The sequence below is a fragment of the Hyperolius riggenbachi genome, chromosome 1 (assembly GCF_040937935.1).
Source record: "Hyperolius riggenbachi isolate aHypRig1 chromosome 1, aHypRig1.pri, whole genome shotgun sequence".
NCBI lineage: Eukaryota > Metazoa > Chordata > Amphibia > Anura > Hyperoliidae > Hyperolius > Hyperolius riggenbachi.
In genome coordinates, this window is record NC_090646.1 from 497,162,792 (window position 1) to 497,183,970 (window position 21,179).

Consider the following 21,179-nt stretch of genomic DNA (forward strand, 5'->3'; position numbering starts at 1 on the left):
TGACAAATTTGTTATTTTTTCTCGTTCTAAGACTCTACAAATCCATTTTCTCGTTATGTCGTTCTACTAATGATCTTTCTTGGACAAAATGAACATTAAGCTCAAAGTCAAGTCTGCATGCAACCTGATATCTTCTGTATACTGCTACCCCTACTCATTTGGCTTTGAACTAACGGCTCATTTTAATATCCAGCACAGGAGCAGTGTGTCAGCGCGGCTCTGCATTGCATGCAATTCCCCCAGAGGCAGCGCTTGCTATCCCATTCTAGTAGTAAGCTTACAGGGAATTCAAAAATAAAAATTAAAAAGTATACACTATAAACTCATTTGTGCAAAATTGTTTTTGCCGCTTCTTACAAAATCCAGTTTCTGCTCTCGCACCTCAAGTTCAAATTTCAAAATATTCAGCAGGTTCTAGAGTTGTTGTTTTTTTATACAATTCAGTGAGAATTGCATATACAATACAAGCAGCCACTGAATCCAGGAAACACTACTGACATACCTGGAAGCAATCACTGTATAAAACTGTGACTTTACCTTTAGAAGGGTAGTGTATAAGAAGGCCACTGGCAATATCATTGCCAGAAAATGCTAAGCAGTAGTTTTACTTTGTACTACATTAGAATTCCTTTATAGTAAACTCCAAGGGACTGGGAAAAGTAGTTTACTCTATCAGAAGTTTAGTATCAGAAATTGTCATACTCAAGCTCAATGTTTAAAGTACAGGTCCGAGGTAAAAAAAAAAAAAAATCATCTACTTACCTGGGGCTTCCTCCAGCCCCTGGCAGCCTATCTGTCCCTTGACGCTGCTACGCTTCCAGCCGGTGGCCCGGGGTCCCCTCCGTTGCAGATGCCGACCTTGCCAGGTCGGCATCTCCTGCCACACACGATTGCGCTCACGTAGCATGGAGAGTGTACGGAAGCATGACTGCGAGTGGCGTGGCCGCGTGCTCGTGCAGAAGACATCTGCAATTGAGAGGACACCGGGTCACCGTCTGGGAGTGGAGCTGCAGCAAGGGGCAGATAGGCTGCCAGGGGCTGGAGGAAGCCCCAGGTAAGTAGATCTTGTTTTTTGTTTTTTACCGCGGATGTGTCCTTTAAGCTAGATCACAATAAATAGTGCTCAATATGCAGGGATTTGCAACACCTTCCACAGAAAGCATGGGTCTCACAAGCTAATATAGGTACAGTACTTCTAGTGTGCTCCTCTGTCCACATTTTTGTACAGCGTGGATGATACTGCAGCGTTGCAGCCATGCACAAGCAAGTCACAGATGATTGGCAATTCCTTCAGTAATCAGCCAGCAGCTTACACAGGAAGCAGGTCTCACCAGCTGGTGTTTTTGAGGCAATCCAAATAGGCCCAGAGTAAAGTGCAGATAGTGAGCAGGTAATAAGTGGCTGCCAGCCCGCCCATGGTTCTTGGGTCTTTAACGAATGTATGACACATATGCCTGCCCACTTTCCACTATAGCCAGTTACAAAATACCGAAGAGGGCAAAAAACAGGTTTACCATAACAAAAGTTCTATTATATCAGGGTTTACTATACCAGACGTTACTCCCATATACTTATCATGGTGCCAGGACCTGGACATTAGTTTACTATACCCGAATGTTTACTGTATCAGAGTTTACTATAAAGAGATTATACTGTAATAACATCATTGGCACAGTGGCTTCCTTCAGTAAACTAGTGGCATTTTGTCTACTACTCTGACCCAAGCCTAGTTGAGAGACAGACTGGACCATGCCATACAATAGATCTGTAGAAGTTACTAAGAAGAAAGGTAACCAAATACTGGGCGTATAGAGAACACAAGCTTGTCTCCTCTTGGGATGTCTTGTTGCAACTCTTGAAGATGCAATCCAATAAAAGGTGAAAAGAGGTAAAGAAGAACTCAACCTTCCACTTTCAGGTGGAAAACAAACATTTGGTAATAGGAGGGGCCATAGGAATACAAAAAAGGTGTAAAAACTTTTAACTTAAAACTTAATTCGTAACAATGTGTTTCACAGGCCACTTTCCCACTTCCTTAGGCAATTTCAAGACAAGAGTTTCTACAATAATAAGGTACAGGGAGTTCTCTACATTTGAAATGCTCGTCACATGTAAACAATACATAAAGGGGTCAATTCATAAAAGGCAGTACGGGAAAAAAATCTTGTCAGGAAAATACCACATTCGGTATTTTAGACTTTTGTGTGCTAATTCATAAAAAGGTTTACAGTTGCGATAGAAGTTCGGGGATTTCCCAAACTAAGCTGGAGGCAACATGAGAAGCTGCCTGAGTTTATACATTTTCTCCATGCAGAGACAGCGTTATAATGAAAGAGGAATCCCCAACTTCCCTTTAGATGTGCAGTTTTTGTTATACTGCTTCTGTTTGCCCTGAATCTACGCTGAATCTGTCTATTAGTCTTTCTAAACAATCTATTTAATTGCCACAGCTTAGAAGAACTTCAAGAAATGTTACACATGCAGGCTTTCTGATGTAAAAAAAAAAAACATATGAAAACAGTCACCCAAGAGGTTAAAAAACACAGCCTGGGGTATTCTGGGAAGCCTTGTTTGTTCTGTCCTCACCGCTGCTGCCTGGAAGATCTGTCTCCATTAACCTTCCTGGCGGTAACCCTGAACGTAGTTCGGGGTAAGCCGCGCAGGAGGTTTTCTCCGGCCCTGCTCGGCCGATTTTCTTAATTTTTTTTTTGCTGGACACAGCTAGCACTTTGCTAGCTGCGCCAGCACACTGATCGCCGCCGCCCCGCGCCCGATCGCCGCTATCCGTTGCGGCGCGCGGTCCCCCCCCCTCCCCAGACCCAGTGCGCTGCCTGGCCAATCAGTGCCAGGCAGCGCCGAGGGGTGGATCGGGACTCCCAATGACGTCACGACATCGCTGACGTCTGTGACGTCATCCCGCCCCGTCGCCATGGCGACGGGGGAAGCCCTCCAGGAAATCCCGTTCTTTGAACGGGATTTCCTGATCGGAGATCGCCGAAGGCGATCGAAGAGGGCGGGGGGATGCTGCTGATCAGCGGCTATCATGTAGTGAGCCCTGGGCTCGCTACATGATTTAAAAGAAAAAAAAAAAAAAACTGCCGCGCTGCCTCCTGGCGGAATTTTTCATACCGCCAGGAGGGTTAAAGGGGAACTGAAGTAAGAGGTATACGGAGACTGCCATATTTATTTCCTTTTAATCAATACCAGTTGCCTGGCAGCCCTGCTGGTCTATTTCTTTGCAGTAGTATCTGAATTAACCCCAGACATAAGCATGCAGCTAGTCTTGTCAGATCTGACTTTAAAGTCAGAAACACCTGATCTGCTGCATGCTTGTTCAGGGGCTATGGCTAATAGTATTAGAGGCAGAGGATCAGCAGGGCTGCCAGGCAACTGGTATTGCTTAAAAAGGAAATAAACATGGCAGCCTCCATATACCTCTCTCTTCAGTTGTCCTTTAACTTTGCTCTTATCCGCACCATTATCACCTCTTTAAAGCAGGGGATATTCTCCGTCCCAATACCGCCTGCTCTAATCTTTATAAATTAACATTTACGGACATGTGCTGGAGGAGTTCACCGTACAAGGTGGTAATTTACCTCACTGCTCAGGAATGTCAGCTTTTCATGTGGTTACAGCTTTTATGAATTAACATTTTGCTAAGTGTTTGGTAAAGTCAGTGGTTTTCAGCATTACCGCATGCGGTAATGCATTTCTGAATCGAGGCCTAAGTCTGTAAAAATTATATAAAAACTACTGTATATAGTATAGACTTTTATAGAATGTTTGTTATTTTTATAGCGTTGATGTGATGTTTATATATGACACAAGTGTTTGTAATAAAAGGTGCATGGCGTTGCCTACATTGCAGAGACTTGACAGACCTGAGGAATGGGGAACGTAGCCTACAAAATGTGTTCTAGCCCACGAAACGCGCTGCTGTGAGTTAATAAACCATATTTTAACCCTCAGTGGTTTGGTTAGTTTTTCTTTTTGATCCAGTTAATTAATCACCGTTTAAACATTTTTTTATACTCCTCTAGCACCTCCTATTACCAACTGTTTGTTCATAAGCTCCTTGATAACATGATGTCAGACAAAAAAAAAAGTAGCGCTCTGAGTGCCTAAACACATCTAGGAAAACTTTCGTACCTGGAGTTTAAATATGGTGGATGTTAGTAACTGAACATGTATTATTTGCTAGTTAAGTGTAGATGCAGCATGAGGAAAGAATACTAAATATGTTGAATGGAAGATAAAGGAAACATGCATACATCTGTCAGTTTGTAGTAACTAGGTCTTTGCTCATTGTAAATTGTAAGAAACAAGCCTCAAAACCAAAAAAGTTTCTGACAACCAGGTTTGTCTGCCTGTGCACTGGGCCAGAAGAATAACTACATTCCTGCTCATTACAGAGTAGGCTGAATGAAAAAGATATCTGTATATTCTGTAATGTTTGTCTATGTTGGCCTGAAATTTATAATATATAATGGAAATTATAAAGCAACATTTTGAAAATAAAGAAAAGTGCATTTTGAAACTTTACAATAGATTTTTTTTTTTGTGACGTGCTTTTGTTTAGTCTTACAAATTCAACTGAAACATATACAAGCTATTATATATGTACATCCAGTAGTACTACAGAACATATTGTAACTCAAAAAACACATACATTAAAACTATCATTGGAATTGGTGTGGAACCTAAAGCTGTTGGTAAAACCATATTTAGCATGTTAACAGACAACATAGATCCAGAGGGTTCTGCACAGTTCATACAAATGACCTGTGTTATATGGGCTACGCTAATCAGATGATTGCAAATTAATGTGGACATTTACATGTTCCTGACCATTCTAACTACAGAGTTTTTGTGAACTCCGATACTGTACTGTATTGACCAGTAAGGTCTGCCAAGCAATGTCATGAATTTCTCACAAGAGATAATGTCTTATTACACTGATGCAGAGAGTACACATTGAGGATTACATTTTACTTGGAAATCCCCCAAAAAGGGGTTTGTTTTTAAACCAGCAAACATGAATGCCCCTTCTATCACTTGAAAGCTAATGCTGAATGTCTTCCTCAGTACATATATATGCTTTACCATTACTGTACAGAGTAGAGCTGTATTATATAAAAAGGAACAATGCTTCTACCAGCCTCAGGACTGATTTACTTAGGAAAAGCTGATGTGGAGGGGTTCCAAGTGGGAAAGGTCACTGGTGCACACATTATATGTAATTACAAAAAACTTTAGTGTGCACAATTTATGAGAGGGCATGAGGCAGACTGCATCCAGGTCAAGCTCCAGTCAACTTGTCTGACAGTGGGATTTGCTTGGAGCTTGACATGGGCGTTTACTCCAATATACTAACTAGGAACTAGTCAATGCAGATTGTAAGTACAGGTACCCTGTACATGGGACCAGTTTCAGATTAATACATTTTAAAGGCGCATCAGGTACAAGTTAAATATTATCAGTCCCTATAAGCACATTTGGTAAGGATGTACATATTTGGGTCAGGGCATTCCACATGATATATTATCCCTATACTGTATGCTTGTATTCACTGAAATAATGTTGAGGATAACACATTTTTTTGTAAGAATGGAACTTCCTTATGGTTACATTGATATAAACAGACTAGAACATACAGCATCCTCACCCATGTTGAGATAATCATCTGAACGCTAAGGACTATCTTCTAACTTCTCTCACTACAGTAAGCTCTTGAGAATTCTGCAGACAATGTGAGACGCTAGTTCCCCACAGCTTCTCATAAGGTAGGACATCTGCCCCAAAGTATATAGGCACACACATGTGTATTTTTTCAATAGGCATCATCCCTATAAAGTCTCTGAATCTTGGGTCTCCCATGACTTTATACAATGAATAATTAAATAATGTGTAAAAAGACACTCTTATGCTGTGCTTTTATAGTGAAGCAGACGTACCCATAAAGATTCTACCCTTCATAATTTAAAAGCAGCTGGAAGATTTCACAGAGTACAAAATCACTGCTCGGTTCCTTCTGGCTCACAGTTATTGAAATTATGATCTTTCTGAGCCGGACCGGAACTAGAGAACACTGGTGTGAAAGGTTCTGTCAAGTCCTCCAACTGTCCTTCAATGTGGTTCCATGAACTCATAGATTCATGAACCGTTAAGGTGTGTTCTTCCATCTGGCGCTGGAGACTGTCCATTTCCTGTCTGGAAACACAAGTGTACAAGACTCAGTCACGATAGAGATTCAGGTTTATAGGTGTAAAATATGTATGTATGTATGTATGTATGTATGTATGTATGTATGTATGTATGTATGTATGTATGTATGTATGTATGTATGTATGTATGTATGTATGTATGTATCTATATATCTATATATATATATATCTATATCTATATATCTATATCTATATCTATATCTATATATATATATATATATATATATATATATATATATATATATATATATATATATCTCTCTATATATATATATATATATATATATATATATATATATATATATATATATATATATATATATATATATATATATATATTCAAATGTATAGATGGCATATCAATTTTTCTTGTACAAGTGTGAACCTGCCAATTCAATGCCAATTGAGTGTTAAAAACCTGGTTAGAGGAAAGCATATATACTGTACATTTATATACATTTTATGCAATAATAAAAAAAAAAAAAAAAAAACGAATGTTATTACTTTAATTGTTGAAGACAGCTGTTGAGGTTTTTCAAAGGCTCTTTGCTTGTAGATGTCGGCTTCAGGAGCTCCTCTAGAAGTGAAGCTGGCACGGGGCAGTCCGGTATCTTAACTGGGGTTACGGGATTAGATGACGCAACATCGCTTTTCAGCTCTTTCCGCTGTGCAAAATGTAAAAAGGTTAAGAACCCCATTTGCTTCCCGTCTAAATTTCAAGTTGTATACATAGTTACATAGTTATTTTGGTTGAAAAAAAGACATACGTCCATCGAGTTCAACCAGTACAAAGTACAACTCCAGCCTGCTCCCTCACATATCCCTGTTGATCCAGAGGAAGGCGAAAAAACCCTTACAAGGCATGGTCCAATTAGCCCCAAAAGGGAAAAATTCCTTCCCGACACCAGATGGCAATCAGATAAAATCCCTGGATCAACATCATTAGGCATAACCTAGTAATTGTAGCCATGGATGTCTTTCAACGCAAGGAAAGCATCTAAGCCCCCTTTAAATGCAGGTATAGAGTTTGCCATAACGACTTCCTGTGGCAATGCATTCCACATCTTAATCACTCTTACTGTAAAGAACCCTTTCCTAAATAAATGGCTAAAACGTTTTTCCTCCATGCGCAGATCATGTCCTCTAGTCCTTTGAGAAGGCCTAGGGACAAAAAGCTCATCCACCAAGCTATTATATTGCCCTCTGATGTATTTATACATGTTAATTAGATCCCCTCTAAGGCGTCTTTTCTCTAGACTAAATAATCCCAGTTTATCTAACCTTTCTTGGTAAGCGAGACCTTCCCACGTATCAATTTTGTTGCTCGTCTCTGCACCTGCTCTAAAACTGCAATATCTTTTTTGTAATGTGGTGCCCAGAACTGAATTCCATATTCCAGATGTGGCCTTACTAGAGTGTTAAACAGGGGCAATATTATGCTAGCATCTCGAGTTTTTATTTCCCTTTTAATGCATCCCAAAATTTTACATAAATTATCTGATTGCATGCCGGATCAATCCTAATGCTGGGAATACACCATACAATTTTCTGTTAGATTTACCTGCCAGATAGATAATTTCCAACATGTCAGAAATTATCTAACTAACCATCTGCCTAGCAATTAGGCATTGTTCTACTCAGCAGCAGATAACCAGAAGACAATGCACCAGAGATAATGGCCAGTCTCTACAAAAAATAATCTAACAGAAAATGCAACAGAAAATTGTATGGTGTATTCCCAGCATTGGAGGGGGGGGGGGGGATACATTGGCAACTGGTGGCTTGGTTGAATTTGAGAATGCTGCAGCATTTTTGAACAATTTTATTGGGCAGTTTGTATTGCTGTGTTATGCATTGCTTCAAGTGTAAGTCTGAGTGCAAGGTTTAATAGTGGTTTGCATTTGAGTTGTCCGAATGTCATTGAACCACCCTTTCCCCTATTTATGGTGTGTATAGGATGAGCACAGATACCTTGATTGTCTGAATGTATCTGAACCTTTAGGGCCCTAAATCTTTTTCAACCCAATCTCTAACCTCTATAGCATCACTAAGACAGAGATAGTGGAAAAGGAGGATTTTTCCATTTAGAATAAAAATATTTTCCAGTACTTAGAGTACGGAATATCTCCTTCACATTCTTGTGACCATCATGGAGAGCATTAAAAGCTCTGTCAGAAACTCTTCTTGCTTAAAGAGCATGGACTAAGAATCTTGGCAGCGATGCTTAATCTGTCCAGCGATGCTTGAAGTGAACCTTAAAGGAAAACTTAAGTGTCCTAAAAAAAAATGACTTGTACTCACCCGGGGCTCCCCTCAGCCCCCTGCAGCTGAACGGTGCCCTCGCCGTGTCTCTCCGATGCAGCTGGACTCGCCGGCGGCCACTTCCGGTTTCGCCATCACCGGCCGACAGGCTGGGAACGCGGCTGATTAGCCGCGTTCCCGGCCGCAATAGCATTAAAGAAGGCGCTATTGCGGCCGGGAACGCGGCTAATCAGCCGCGTTCCCAGCCTGTCGGCCGGTGACGGCGAAACCGGAAGTGGCCGCCGGCGAGTCCAGCTGCATCGGAGAGACACGGCGAGGGCACCGTTCAGCTGCAGGGGGCTGAGGGGAGCCCCGGGTGAGTACAAGTCATTTTTTTTAGGACACTTAAGTATTCCTTTAAGCCAGAAAAAAAAAAAATATGTTTTGCTCACCTGGGGCTTCTACCAGCCCCCTGCAGCAGTCCTGTGCCCTCGCAGCCACTCACTAATCCTCTGGTCCCCCGCTGCCAGCTAGTTTCGTTTTTGCCGACAGGCCCGTCAGGACTGGCCATGCGTAGCTTTTTCTGCATTCCTCACTGTAATTAGCGCCTTAGCGGGCCGCAACGCGTACAAAAATACGTGTTGCCGCATATCTATGCGTTCGTAATGCGGCAACGCGTATTTTTGTACGCGTTGCGGCCCACAATAGCGCCAATTACAGTCGGGAATGCGGAAGAAGCTACGTGTGGCCAGTCCTGACGGGCCTGTCGGCAAAAACAAAACTAGCTGGCAGCGGGGGACCAGAGGATTAGTGAGTGGCTGCGAGGGCACAGGACTGCTGCAGGGGGCTGGTAGAAGCCCCAGGTGAGTAAAACATATATTTTTTTTTTCTGGCTTAAAGGAATACTTAAGTCAAAAAAAAAAAAAAATGACATTTACTCACCTGGGGCATCCCTCAGCACCCCGAAGCTGGATGGTGCCCTCGCAGCCCCGCTCCGATCGTCCTGTCCCCGCCGGTGGCTACTTCCGGTTCGGCGACAGCCGCCGACAGGCTGGGAACGCGGCTGATTTTCCGCGTTCCCAGCCGCTGCTATCACTCTCTATGCTGCTATAGCGTCCCTGACCCCCAAAATCCCCTCGTTTCAGCCGGTGAGCTCTTCCTTTTTGGGGCAGGGCTAACCGCCGCAGCCGTGCCCCACGCGCGTCTGTCAGCGCGTATCTCCGCCTCTCCCCCGCCCCTCTCAGTCTTCCTTCACTGAGAGGGGCGGGGGAGAGGCGGCGATGCGCCGCTGATAGACGCGACTGGAGGCAGGGCTGCAGCCGTTAGCCCTGCCTCCAGGAGCGACCAAGTCTGCGACCAAGTGTTGCAGTGGGGGGTTTGGGGGTGAAGGGACCCCCGTTTAGCGGCGCTATAGCGGCGGTTTAGCAGGGGCACACGTGCCCCTGCTAACTATGAGCTCTGAAGCAAGATTTATTCTCGCTTCAGAGTCTCTTTAAAGCGGATCTGAGATGAAAAACTAAATATAACAAGTGACTTGTCTATATATCTTATCTAAAGTTCAGATAGTTTACACAGCAAATCTATCTTCAAACCGCTTCAACAGTATATTAATATTTTTTCCTGTGATACAATGGGAGCAGACATGTTTTCTGCTTGTCACTATTACACAATTACACACACAGGCAAGCTTATCTGTATCTAGGCATGCTAATCTGCATATTCTGTGAAAACTCCACTCTTATCCCCTCCATTACACAGGCAGCTGATCTGTATCTGCACTGCAGCTCTCAGATTGTGAAAACTCTGCCTCTGAAATCTATAGCTAGTAACACCTTTTTCACCTGCCCAGACTGAAATCCCACAATCCCTTGCAAGCGCCAAGGCACTCTGGAGAAGCTGTGGGTGTGGCTTGATTAGTTTATAGGAAATTAGAGTATTAAAACAAAACAAAACAAGTATTTGGCTTGAGGAATGCCCTATAAACAATTGGAAAGGAACACAATTATGCAAGGAGTAAAAGTTCATCTCGGATCCACATTAAGTGTCCCTTTAATCTGTCCACACAGAGGTCACCCTGCATTAATAGGCCTGGAGAGGAAAAGGCTCCTAATTTACCAGCGATCTCAGGAATTTCCTTCAAGGCCACACAGGGCAATACCTATAATTAAGCCGTGGGGAGATTTGGGCACAGGGTAAAGTCGAAAAATGGCTTACCCTGCTCCTGCAAAAGTACTGGCAGCGTTAATTAATATTCTCCCTCCAGGTCGCCATGGATAGTGGGGAAAGACGTAATTTGGCTGCCAGCTATTTTCTGGCAGATAAATTACGCAGTTTTTAAAGTAATTTGGGCTCAGTCTTTTGACGGCGCCCAAATGACTGTCCAAATTACTGAGGAGAGTACCGCTGGGAACTGCCAGGCCAATGGGTATGTAATATTTGCCAACCATGGGTGTCCAGTGAAAAACAGGTTGAAAGCTTAAAACTGGAATAGACAAGACAAGACAAATAACATTTATATCGCGCTTTTCTCCTGGCGGACTCAAAGCGCCAGAGCAGCAGCCACTAGGACGCGCTCTATAGGCAGTAGCAGTGTTAGGGAGACTTGCCTAAGGTCTCCTACTGAATTGGTGCTGGCTTACTGAACAGGCAGAGTCGAGATTCGAACCCTGGTCTCCTGTGTCAGAGGCAGAGCCCTTAACCATTACACCATCCAGCCATAGGATGCCAAGAGATCCACTGATGCCTCCCCAGTGCTCTGTCTTTTGAACAGATCTGCATTTAAACTTCACGCTACTTTGGAAATGTTTTAATTTATCTCTGTGCGCATACATTTGAAATCGGCGCCGGTAGACTTGGGCGCAGGACACAGCCGGTATATATGGCTGATCCTGCTTCTGCACAAATCCAGGCCGTGTGAATTACTGTTTCCCCTCCAGGCTGTCATGGATGATGGGGGAATGATATAATTCGGCTTCCAGCGATTGCTGGAGGCTGAATTATTGTGTTTTTTAAGCAACTTCGGCTCCGTCTTCTGATTCCCTTTATAAGTCTATGGTGGCGCCGGCTGCACCCAAATCTAGCAGCGCTGAAAAGCACAGCTCCGTCTCTGTGCTTTCATTCTCTCAACACTCTTTAGATGCCTACTTTTAACATTAAGGGATTAGTCTCTGCCCAGACCAATAATAATAATAATAATAAAAAAAAAAAACAACTCTGCTGCCTCCCAATCTCCTAATTCTCTGCTTGCCCAGACAAGCAATTTTTTTTGCAGCCTGCAAACTGAGAGAATGCCCTTGGTAGTTTTACTACTGTTAAAGTTATTTTTATGTCACACATTATTTAGATGTGTTCCCAAACCCCAGTCGCTGGCATTGGTTGTAAGAAGCTTCCCTACTAGATTGCTCCAAAGGCTTCCTTTAATAAATGATTTACCTTCAACCAGTCACTGCAAAAATATCTATTACAAAGGTTGGTAGTTGCATTACAAAAAGTGCAGACACCTGTCCTAGGAACGCTAGAGCAAAGACTGTAAAGGCCTCATGTTAGACAAAACACATTAGAACTGCTGCTAACATGAGGCACAGAATGCCCTTTACCCCTAAGATGTAAAAGGGTTCAGTTTCAACTTTTCCAGCTCTAGAAGGAGTGTTAAAGATACACTGAAGCAGAAAAAAATGATGATATTATGATTTGTATGTGTAGCACAGCTAAGAAATAAAACATTAAGATCAGAGACATCAGTGTAATTGTTTCCAGTACAGGAAGAGTTGAGAAACTCCAGTTGTTATCTCTATGCAAACAAGCCATTAAGCTCTCCGACTAAGTTAGTCGTGGAGAGGGCTGTTATCTGACTTTTATTATCTCAACTGTTCCTGGACTATTTACTTTTCCTCTGCTAGAGGAGAGGTCATTACTTCACAGACTGCTCTGAAAGACTCATTTTGAATGCTGAGTGTTGTGTTATCTGCACATATTATAGAATAATGCAATGTTAGAAAAAACACTATATACCTGAAAATAAAAGTATGAGAATATTTTCTTTGCTGCTAATCTTCTAGTAATTATTCATAGTACACAACCAATTCACTATATCATATTTTTTTTTTCGCTTCAGTGTCTCTTTAAGGTTTACTAACAGTGGCTTCAATAAATTGTCTAAAATAATGTATTCACTTTGTCATTATAGGTCATTAACCCTTTCCAATCCATTTTGTAGATCACCTTTGGAATAGATTTAACAGCGGTGCAGACCTAGTCTGACAGTAGAGCAGCAAGGTTTAAGTATAGATTAGTGAGAGAGAGAAAAACAAAAGAAATGTAAAATGATTCAGCATCAGGCTGCAACATAAACTTTAAGAGGAACTTCAGCCTAAACAAACATACTGTCATTAAGCTACATTAGTAATGTTAATTAAAATTGATAGGTAATATAATCTCTTACTCACCCTGTTTTAAAAGAACAGGCGAATGTTTTATTTCATGAGGGCAGCCATCCTTTTGGTTGAAAGGAGGTGACAGGGAGCATGAGACACAGCTCCAACTGTCCTGTGTCCTGATCACCCCTCCCAGTTGCTAGGCAACGTGAACAACAACATAGGAAACCCCATCATGCTTTGCTCAGCCTCAGGGAAAAAAAGCCCGGGCAGTTTTCTTTGTAAAGCTAAAAATAAGGCTTATGTAAGAAAAAAAGTTCTGATGCAGTGAAACTGTTAAAGAAACACCAAGCCTTTTCAGTGCTACTGAGTAGATTTTTAGTCTGGAGGTTCACTTTAATAAGAATTTGGTTTGAATACTTTCTGAAGCCACTGTATAAACCTCACACTGAAGATATCGCCTTCTCAACTAAGTTAAATGGCGTATGGTCCAGTCTTTGTCGTAGAGCAAATATGTGGACATCCAACCAACCTGTTGATTCAGCTAATACTTTTAATGACTTGGGGCCAATTCACACTGTACTAAAAAACGTTCCTTTTAGCAGAACGAAATGGAATGGATCTCAATCGATGTTACTATGATAATCAATAGGATCCGTTTATATCAGTCAGTTTGAAACAGACCTGTTTAGTTTGTTCCGCTGAACAGACCACCAATATAGGGAGTCTGCGATAATTCCGGATTGACGGATGCGTCACACTGACCGATCGCTAACGGAATGGATGAAACATTGATGCCAAAAACTGATCCGGTCAGTTTTTACCCAGATCAGTTTTTGATCCGTGCAGTGTGAATGGGCTCTAACTCTACATGGTTTATTGCAAGCATTAAAAATGTTAAGTTTCTTCATCAGGCATTACACAGAATGGTTCTGATCCAGTTCTGTACAATGTCTGAAGAAGAAAATTTACTTTTTGAAAGCTTGCAATAGACTATGTAGTCATGAAAGGTATTACCCGAATCAACATTTGTTGGTTTGATGCCAGCATACCAAGTAAATTGGAAACAAATCTAAAACACCAAAAAATGTCATGCATATGCAAAACTCTAAGCACGGGTAACACAAAACTGCAAAGTGGAATGGTTTATGTGCCTAACAAATTTAAATATAAATAGAAATTACCTTCTTCAATCGGCCTTGTCTAAGATCCAACTTCAGCTGCTGGTTCTGCTGCAACAATGTCTTCATGCCATTTTTCAGCTCTGTCACCTTTGCTTGCAGCATGAATTTATCCTTCTGGGTCACAGTTAGATCCTCACGGACAACTTCAAGTTCAGCTTTTAGATTCTAAGAAGGAAGCAAACAGCAAATAACTGAAAAACTAAGCCTCCAAACTGGCATCCAATTAGAGAATCAAGTTTTATGGTGGGTACACACAAGTCAATTTCCCATCCGATCGACGGGTAATCTGACAGGAAGTTGTATTGCGTGTACATGTCCAAACTGCTCCCTCTCAATATCAAGGGATCAATTTTCTGATGATAACTTCACAAAAATTGATCCCTTTATCGATCAGAGACAGATCGGACATGAATAATCATTCAATTCATGTCAGTCGGACAGGAAATTGATTTGTGTGTCATCATTTGCATAACAAAGTAGTAAAATGATGTATACATTTTAGTATGAAAATGCACTCAAAACTTATTTGGTAATCTTACTTGCAGATTAAAAAGTTGTTTTCACCAGTGCTCAACATAGTCACACCCAACCCACATCACTGAATACAGCGTAACAAGTACCGTATATTCCAGCGTATAAGACAACCCCCAAACTGTTCCAGTTAATATAGTTTGGGATATACGCGCCGTATAAAACTACCCGTCTTCCAACGCACACCAAATTAAAACAAAAAAAATAAAACATATACTGGTGCTATGTATGAACAGATACTGGTGCTATACTATATGTGGTACCCAGTATATAACAGTATACAGGCGATTGACTGGTTGAATTGGTCAACCCTCCCTAAGTGGATTGGTCAGCTCTCCTTGTCTACCTGTTAATCAGAGCGGTATGGAGGAATAGATCGCACTGTGCCCATAAAACACACCTCTTTCACCCTTCTGGCCTCCCTTGTATCCTTTTTACCTCCTTCTCTGCCTCTCAGATTTCGAACATGTGCACCTGCTTCACTACAGTCCTCAGCAGGACTGTAGTGAAGCAGGGTTAAAAACTAGGGTTGACTTTTCAGGGTTAAAAACTAGTCATACGCCAGAATGACTAGTTTTCAGGGTTAAAAACTAGTCATACGCCAGAATATACAGTATATAGGGACAGAAAACATCCTACCGAATAGAACACAGTTGTCTCTGCGTCCCATGTCCCGGTGTGTGTTTTTGTAGTGCGCATGTGCAGGGAGGGACGCAGAGACACTGAACAAGAGGGTGGAGCCAGAAAGGGCAGGTGTGTGTGCGCGTGCGCTGCATGTATGCGTGCGGCGGGCGCATGAGCGCTGATATGCGCAGTGACAGACCTAGCCCATTTTTAAACGGGCTAATTTAAGGTCACTAGTTACAATATAATATTCTTTTTAGATCAGGTCCTGTAACAACTTAATTTGAAAGCAATAATACATTACAGAAATCTTGTACACATAGTATTGTATATTGACATACCTGAAGCAAAGTCTGAACATTCTCTAATTCTCTTTGGCTACGCTGCTCTGTCATGTCCAATTGTTGCTTCATTGACTGAATCTCATGCTCCTTCTGCTCCAGTTCCCATTTGAGGTCTTCCACCTAGACATACAGAAATCACATAATCACTTGAGACATTTTCTGATTGAGATAGTTTGCCTGATGTTCACTGCTTTCATACTGCCAGGGCCGGCCCGCTCATGAGGCGGGGTGAAACATTTGCCTCAGGCGGCAGATCTGGGGGGGCGGCACCCGCCCGTCCATGGACGCTGGGGCCGCCCGCCGAGCTGGAGGGGTAGCGGGCAGAAAGGGGGTATTGGGCCTAGCGGCGGGGAGGGGGGTCGGACCCCCCCCCTCCCTCGCCTGGGTCCCCCGATCTGCGCTCCTCCTCCAGCGTAAAGTACCAGCCAGCGTGCATATGAGAAGAGGCAACGGGCGGGGGAATCACTCACCTTCCGCGTTCCATCGCGTGCTCCACTGACGTCACTTCCGGCAACGCCGCCCACTGTATTGTAAGTGGACGGCCTTGCAGGAAGTGACGTCGGTGGAGCGCACGATGGAACGCGGAAGGTGAGTGATTCCCCCGCCCGTTGCCTCTTCTCATATGCAGGTTGGCTGGTACTTTACGCTGGAGAAGGAGCGCAGATCGGGGGACCCAGGCGAGGGAGGGGGGGGTCCGACCCCCCTCCCCGCCGCTAGGCCCAATACCCCCTTTCTGCTAGCTACCCCTCCAGCTCGGCGGCACCGCGGAGCGATTTTTTTTCTAATTTTGCCTCAGGCGGCAAAAAGTCTAGGGCCGGCCCTGCATACTGCACAGCAGTGAGACCAGTTAAGAAGTCCACACATTTTCCTGTAGTGGCCTACCGTTTATACATAATCAAATGCACACAGCAGTAACGGGGAGAGATCATAAATTTATGCAATAACAAGTTCTAGTTAGTACCTGCTTTAACATTGGATAGTTCAATACTTTTTCTTAATTATAGTTTGGCTTTAATGCTTTGTCACCTCAGTACACACACCCCTAGGGGCGTAACTATTGCTCCTGTGCCCGTGGGTTGGGGGTCTATGGGAAAATCGGAAATCCTGGGGAAATAGAACGCCAGGGTGGCTACGCAACGGCAGCCGGTGGTGTACACACACTAGATTACTACTGCATCAAGTATAAAGAAATGCAACCATGTAGCACCTAGGCCTGCTATGTAGGCCTGAGGCCTCAATTCACTAAGCTTCATCAAACACTTTATCAAACGGTTGATAATTTACCTCATGGGTAAAATCTAATTCTTAATTCACTAAGGTGTTATATATTTATTGAACGTTTTATCGATAAACATTCGATAAATATATAACACCTTAGTCAATTCAAAATCAGTTTTTAACCATGAGGTAAATTATCAAACGTTTGATAAAGTGTTTGATAAAGCTTAGTAAATAGAGGCCTTCAGTGTTCTTTATTACCTCTTGATTGATTTCAGGCTTTTTGCTGAGTTGGTCATCTAGTTCTCTCTGCAGAAGCACCAGCTGAGACCGGGCTTCAGCCAGCTCCTGCTGAAACTGGGACACTTCGTCAGTATGCTTCTCATCCTGAGACCTATGAGATGAAACCACAGCCAATGTATCCTCAGGGAATATTTCAGTGACAAATGCACACCATATGGTCCAAAACTTATCAATATAGTGTTCACAATAATTCTGCCTGGCATATGTCTAGTTTACTTTAAGAAGACTTACAGTTTAATGGTGTTGCCATTTATGAGTCACTATTGTGTTGGGGGAAAAATTATAAATAAATTATGCACTGTACATCCTTTTCCATTGTACTTACTGCAGTTTCTCGGCCTCTGCCTGAAGTGCCTGAATAATCTGCTCCTTTGCCTGAAGCTCTTTCTTAATTTCACAAAGCTCCAGTGCTGCAGCCCTGTAGTGCCTTCTGTTATGTGCAGCTTCTGCTTTGGTACTAGCAACCTGCAAAACAAACAATAAATGCATTGAACTTTCAACATGAAATAATGCATCAATATATCTACCATATGTTTTGTTCACTTGGATTTTATTGCCATCTCTGTATTTACCTGTTCTGCCAGACTGTTGACTTTGGCTCTCTCTTTCTCTAAGGCATCCTGTAGACTCTTCACCAGTTCTTTCATCTGCCGGTCTTCTTCTTCCTTCCGTTTAAGCACAGCCTGTACCTATTTCACAAAGCAAACCAATCACACATTAAGTGCAAAGTCTGTAAAAGCACCCAGAGGTGAAAATAAATGGAGGCGATAAACAATTGCATCTATCCTACTACTGATTTTTGTTTTTTCTTTTTAAGAATCCCACAGTTTTATTTCCTTTTTAACAGCTAAAAAAAGTAAGTTTGATGCGTTATTGTCGTATATGAATGATACAGTCTTTCACACAGTCTCCGTGCCCCAGAGCTAAAAAAAATATATGAACTATTGACTATCCCCTGCACCCAGAATCCGTTCTCTGTGAGGCAAGAGTTTTATGGCTCTAATTCCTTATCAGTAAGGGTTACAAAAAGGAAAACCGCATACAGTAGTTATCTGTATGCTTGGCAGTGTACATACAAGTATCTATCATCATGTCAAAGGTCACCTTTGCTGCACTTTAAAAAAAAAATTCATATACAGCACCTAGTAACTTGGAAGTCCTACTTTTGCCACTATATAGACAGACATTCCCACAATTCCTTTGTCCGCTATCAACTAAAACAGTTAATGTTTTCTTACAAATACAATCCCCAAGGCTGCTCAGATTCTTGCCTCTGAAATTTACTGACCATTGATGCAATGCAAAAATATCCTACAATGCAAATTAACATAGTGAACAAAACATTTTACACTTAATGGATGATTTCCATTTGGAGCGCTTGTTAGGACAGTTTAGTTTTACAGTAATTACAGGCAAATGTGAAGATAAACAATTGAGTGTAATATACTGTTAACTCTTTGACAGTATACATAATGCAACAATGTCTGTCGATAATACTTTGAGTCACTGGCCCAGAATGTGCAGATCAGGTTTTTTGCAGATGTGGGACATGGACATTTGTACATGGATAGTCCAGAGGCCTCCCATCTCCTCCTCAACCACACCTTTGTCACACACGGCCTCTGAATCTATCAGATGGATATGTTCTCATGGCCATGCTCCCTGAAATGTACGAGCACAGCTGTATAGCACATGCACGGGTATGGTCATGCCTGTGCAGTAAGCCAAAGCCACTCAACTACATGCAACCGTGTACTACCGTGCAGGCACGACCTTACTTACGCAGTATGGCCAAGCTCATGTTTGAAGGGAAGCGCGTCCGCAAGCTAAAAGAGGGTCCTAGCCATACTACTTAGGCAAGTATCTAACCTTTTTTTGGGCTGCCTCGGGTTTGCTTTAAACTAAAGCACAACATTTCACAACCGCTTCCCATACAGTACCTGGAGGTTAAGTTGCACCAGATCCGCTTCTCTTTTCGCTAGTGCAGTTTCAAGGACATTGTTATGCTCACGCAGGGCAGCGTTGGATTGTGCAAGTCCTGTCAGCTTTCCACGTTCATGTTCTACTTCCAGAGTCAGCTTCTTATTTAATTCTTCCAATTTTTTAATCCTTCTTTTGAAGCCACGAGATTCCTGGAGCTGTGTCAGAGGGAAAGTATTAATACTTCTGAAGAAAACACATGTGCATACAGTATAGAATGGGGAACTTAACGTTTGGTAAAAAACTAAAAAGTTATTTAAAAAAAATAGAAAAGAAATAAAGATCATTGATTGTAGGGATGGACATTATGGCCACTTACAACAATACACTGCTCGGTATATGCACATAATTTCCCATTTCAACCAGTCCAAGCAGTTTATTTGCAGACATGCTCAGTTACCAGTTACATTCAGGTGCTCAGTATTATTAGGTGGACGGATACCGCGATGCAGGACAGGTAATGTATAAATGCATATATTATGTCCACATTTAAACATTACGGGAACAGCGGGGGTGGTAGGTAGTTTGTTGCTCGTTCAGATATCACTCGCTGTTTTTGCCGCGCACCTGATCTAGCAAGTCGGCCCTACATCTTGTAGCGTGTCCAACCGATTAATACAACCGATTTTGGCCCGAAGCTGGTCACAGTCCATCGGGCATGCACTTGGCGGGACGGATATTCATCCGATTGTATCAGATGGTAGAGCGGCTGCCAAGTCACTTGATGTATGGCCAACTTAACATTTTACTTTTCAGAAAATCCAAGCAATCTTTGTTTACCACTTCTCTTACTCACCTCATCTTCTAGTTCAAGGACTTTCTCCCTATACTCCTCCAGTTCCTGGCTGGTCAGTGATATAACCTCTTGCAACTCACGCTCCAGCATGGCTTTACTGTGACTCACAGCTTGCAGTTCACTTTTTAAGCCCTTTAGTTTCTCCTGTAAGAATCATAACATTATTTGATTCAATCTTGAAAATGAAGGTATACATCCAAATACCAAACACCTTAAAGGGACTTTGAGCAGTGCAGAAACTATGGAAAGATGTATATCATTTTAAAGCTCTCTTTCTCCTCTTTCCGATGATATATAAACCGACGCCCTACGCCTTTTAGTTTTCGCTATTTTCGCGATTTAAATTGCCGCGGCCGCGATTTCAATCGCGAAAATAAAGAAAACTGAAAGGCGTAGAGCGACGATTTAGGTGTCGCCAGAAAGAGGAGAAAGAGAGCTTTAAAATGATATCCATCTTTTCATAGTTACTTGTATTACACAGGACGACACTTTCCCCAGTGTCAGCAGCTCCATTCAGCAGAATGGAGCTGCTGACTTTAGGAAAAAGTCGCCCTGTGTAATACAAGTAACTATAGAAAGATTGATATCATTTTAAAGCTCTCTTTCTCCTCTTTCTGGCGACACCTAAATCGTCGCCCTACGCCTTTTAGTTTTCTCTATTTTCACGATTGAAATCACGGCCGCTGCAATTTCAATCGCGAAATTAGCGAAAACTAAAAGGCGTAGGGCGGCGGTTTATATATCATTGGAAAGAGGAGAAAGAGAGCTTTAAAATGATATGCATCTTTCCATAGTTTCTGCACTGCTCGGAGTCCCTTTAAATGATTGCTGAAATAGGTTTACTGTTGGAGTGTTAAAAATGGTTGAAAAAAATTAAGAATGGTTTGTTGTCAGTATATCATGATACCTGAAAGGCTTGACTATCTCCATCCTCAGTGATTTGTGCTTTGAGTTTATTTAGTTCTGCTTCTGCAGTTTCTTTTGCAGTCAGCGCTTCCTGGAGTCGGCGACTGAGGATGCCCACAGCATTCTCATATGCTTTGTGTTTGGCTTTCATTTCCTTCTGTGCAGTCGTTAGATCTGAGCCCAGTGTCTTCATTCTCTGCTTTTGCTCAGTAATCGCCCTTAAAAGGTAACAGACGATTGCAGTTTTAGAATATGACAGTACATCTCATTCTAGCTATATGACCAATTCCTTTCAACATAAGAGTGATATATCTGTACAGCATTGAGGCCTTAAAGAGAACCAGAGACGTTGGGGGAAAGCTGGTATACATACCTGGTGCTTCCTCCAGCCCCATACGCACGGATCGCTCCCACGCCGCCGTCCTCAGCTGCCTGGATCCGTCATTACCGCCAGT

General features: G+C 42.4%; 1 protein-coding gene across 4 annotated transcripts in view; it reads right to left on the reverse strand.

The window, feature by feature from the left end:
* Positions 1–5,919: 5,919 nt before the first annotated feature.
* Positions 5,920–21,179, reverse strand: part of GOLGA3 (golgin A3) — a 60,836-nt gene continuing 45,576 nt past the window's right edge. For all 4 annotated transcript variants that reach the window (XM_068243421.1, XM_068243424.1, XM_068243422.1 and 1 more), the window contains 10 exons: positions 20,726–20,942; positions 19,819–19,962; positions 18,983–19,180; positions 17,615–17,731; positions 17,368–17,507; positions 17,001–17,133; positions 15,519–15,641; positions 14,023–14,187; positions 6,729–6,889; positions 5,920–6,210 (listed from right to left, as the gene is read on the reverse strand). In XM_068243421.1, the coding sequence (XP_068099522.1) occupies positions 6,015–6,210; positions 6,729–6,889; positions 14,023–14,187; positions 15,519–15,641; positions 17,001–17,133; positions 17,368–17,507; positions 17,615–17,731; positions 18,983–19,180; positions 19,819–19,962; positions 20,726–20,942 (1,594 nt within the window). In that variant the 3' untranslated portion in view covers positions 5,920–6,014. The remainder of the gene's footprint in view (positions 6,211–6,728; positions 6,890–14,022; positions 14,188–15,518; positions 15,642–17,000; positions 17,134–17,367; positions 17,508–17,614; positions 17,732–18,982; positions 19,181–19,818; positions 19,963–20,725; positions 20,943–21,179) is intronic.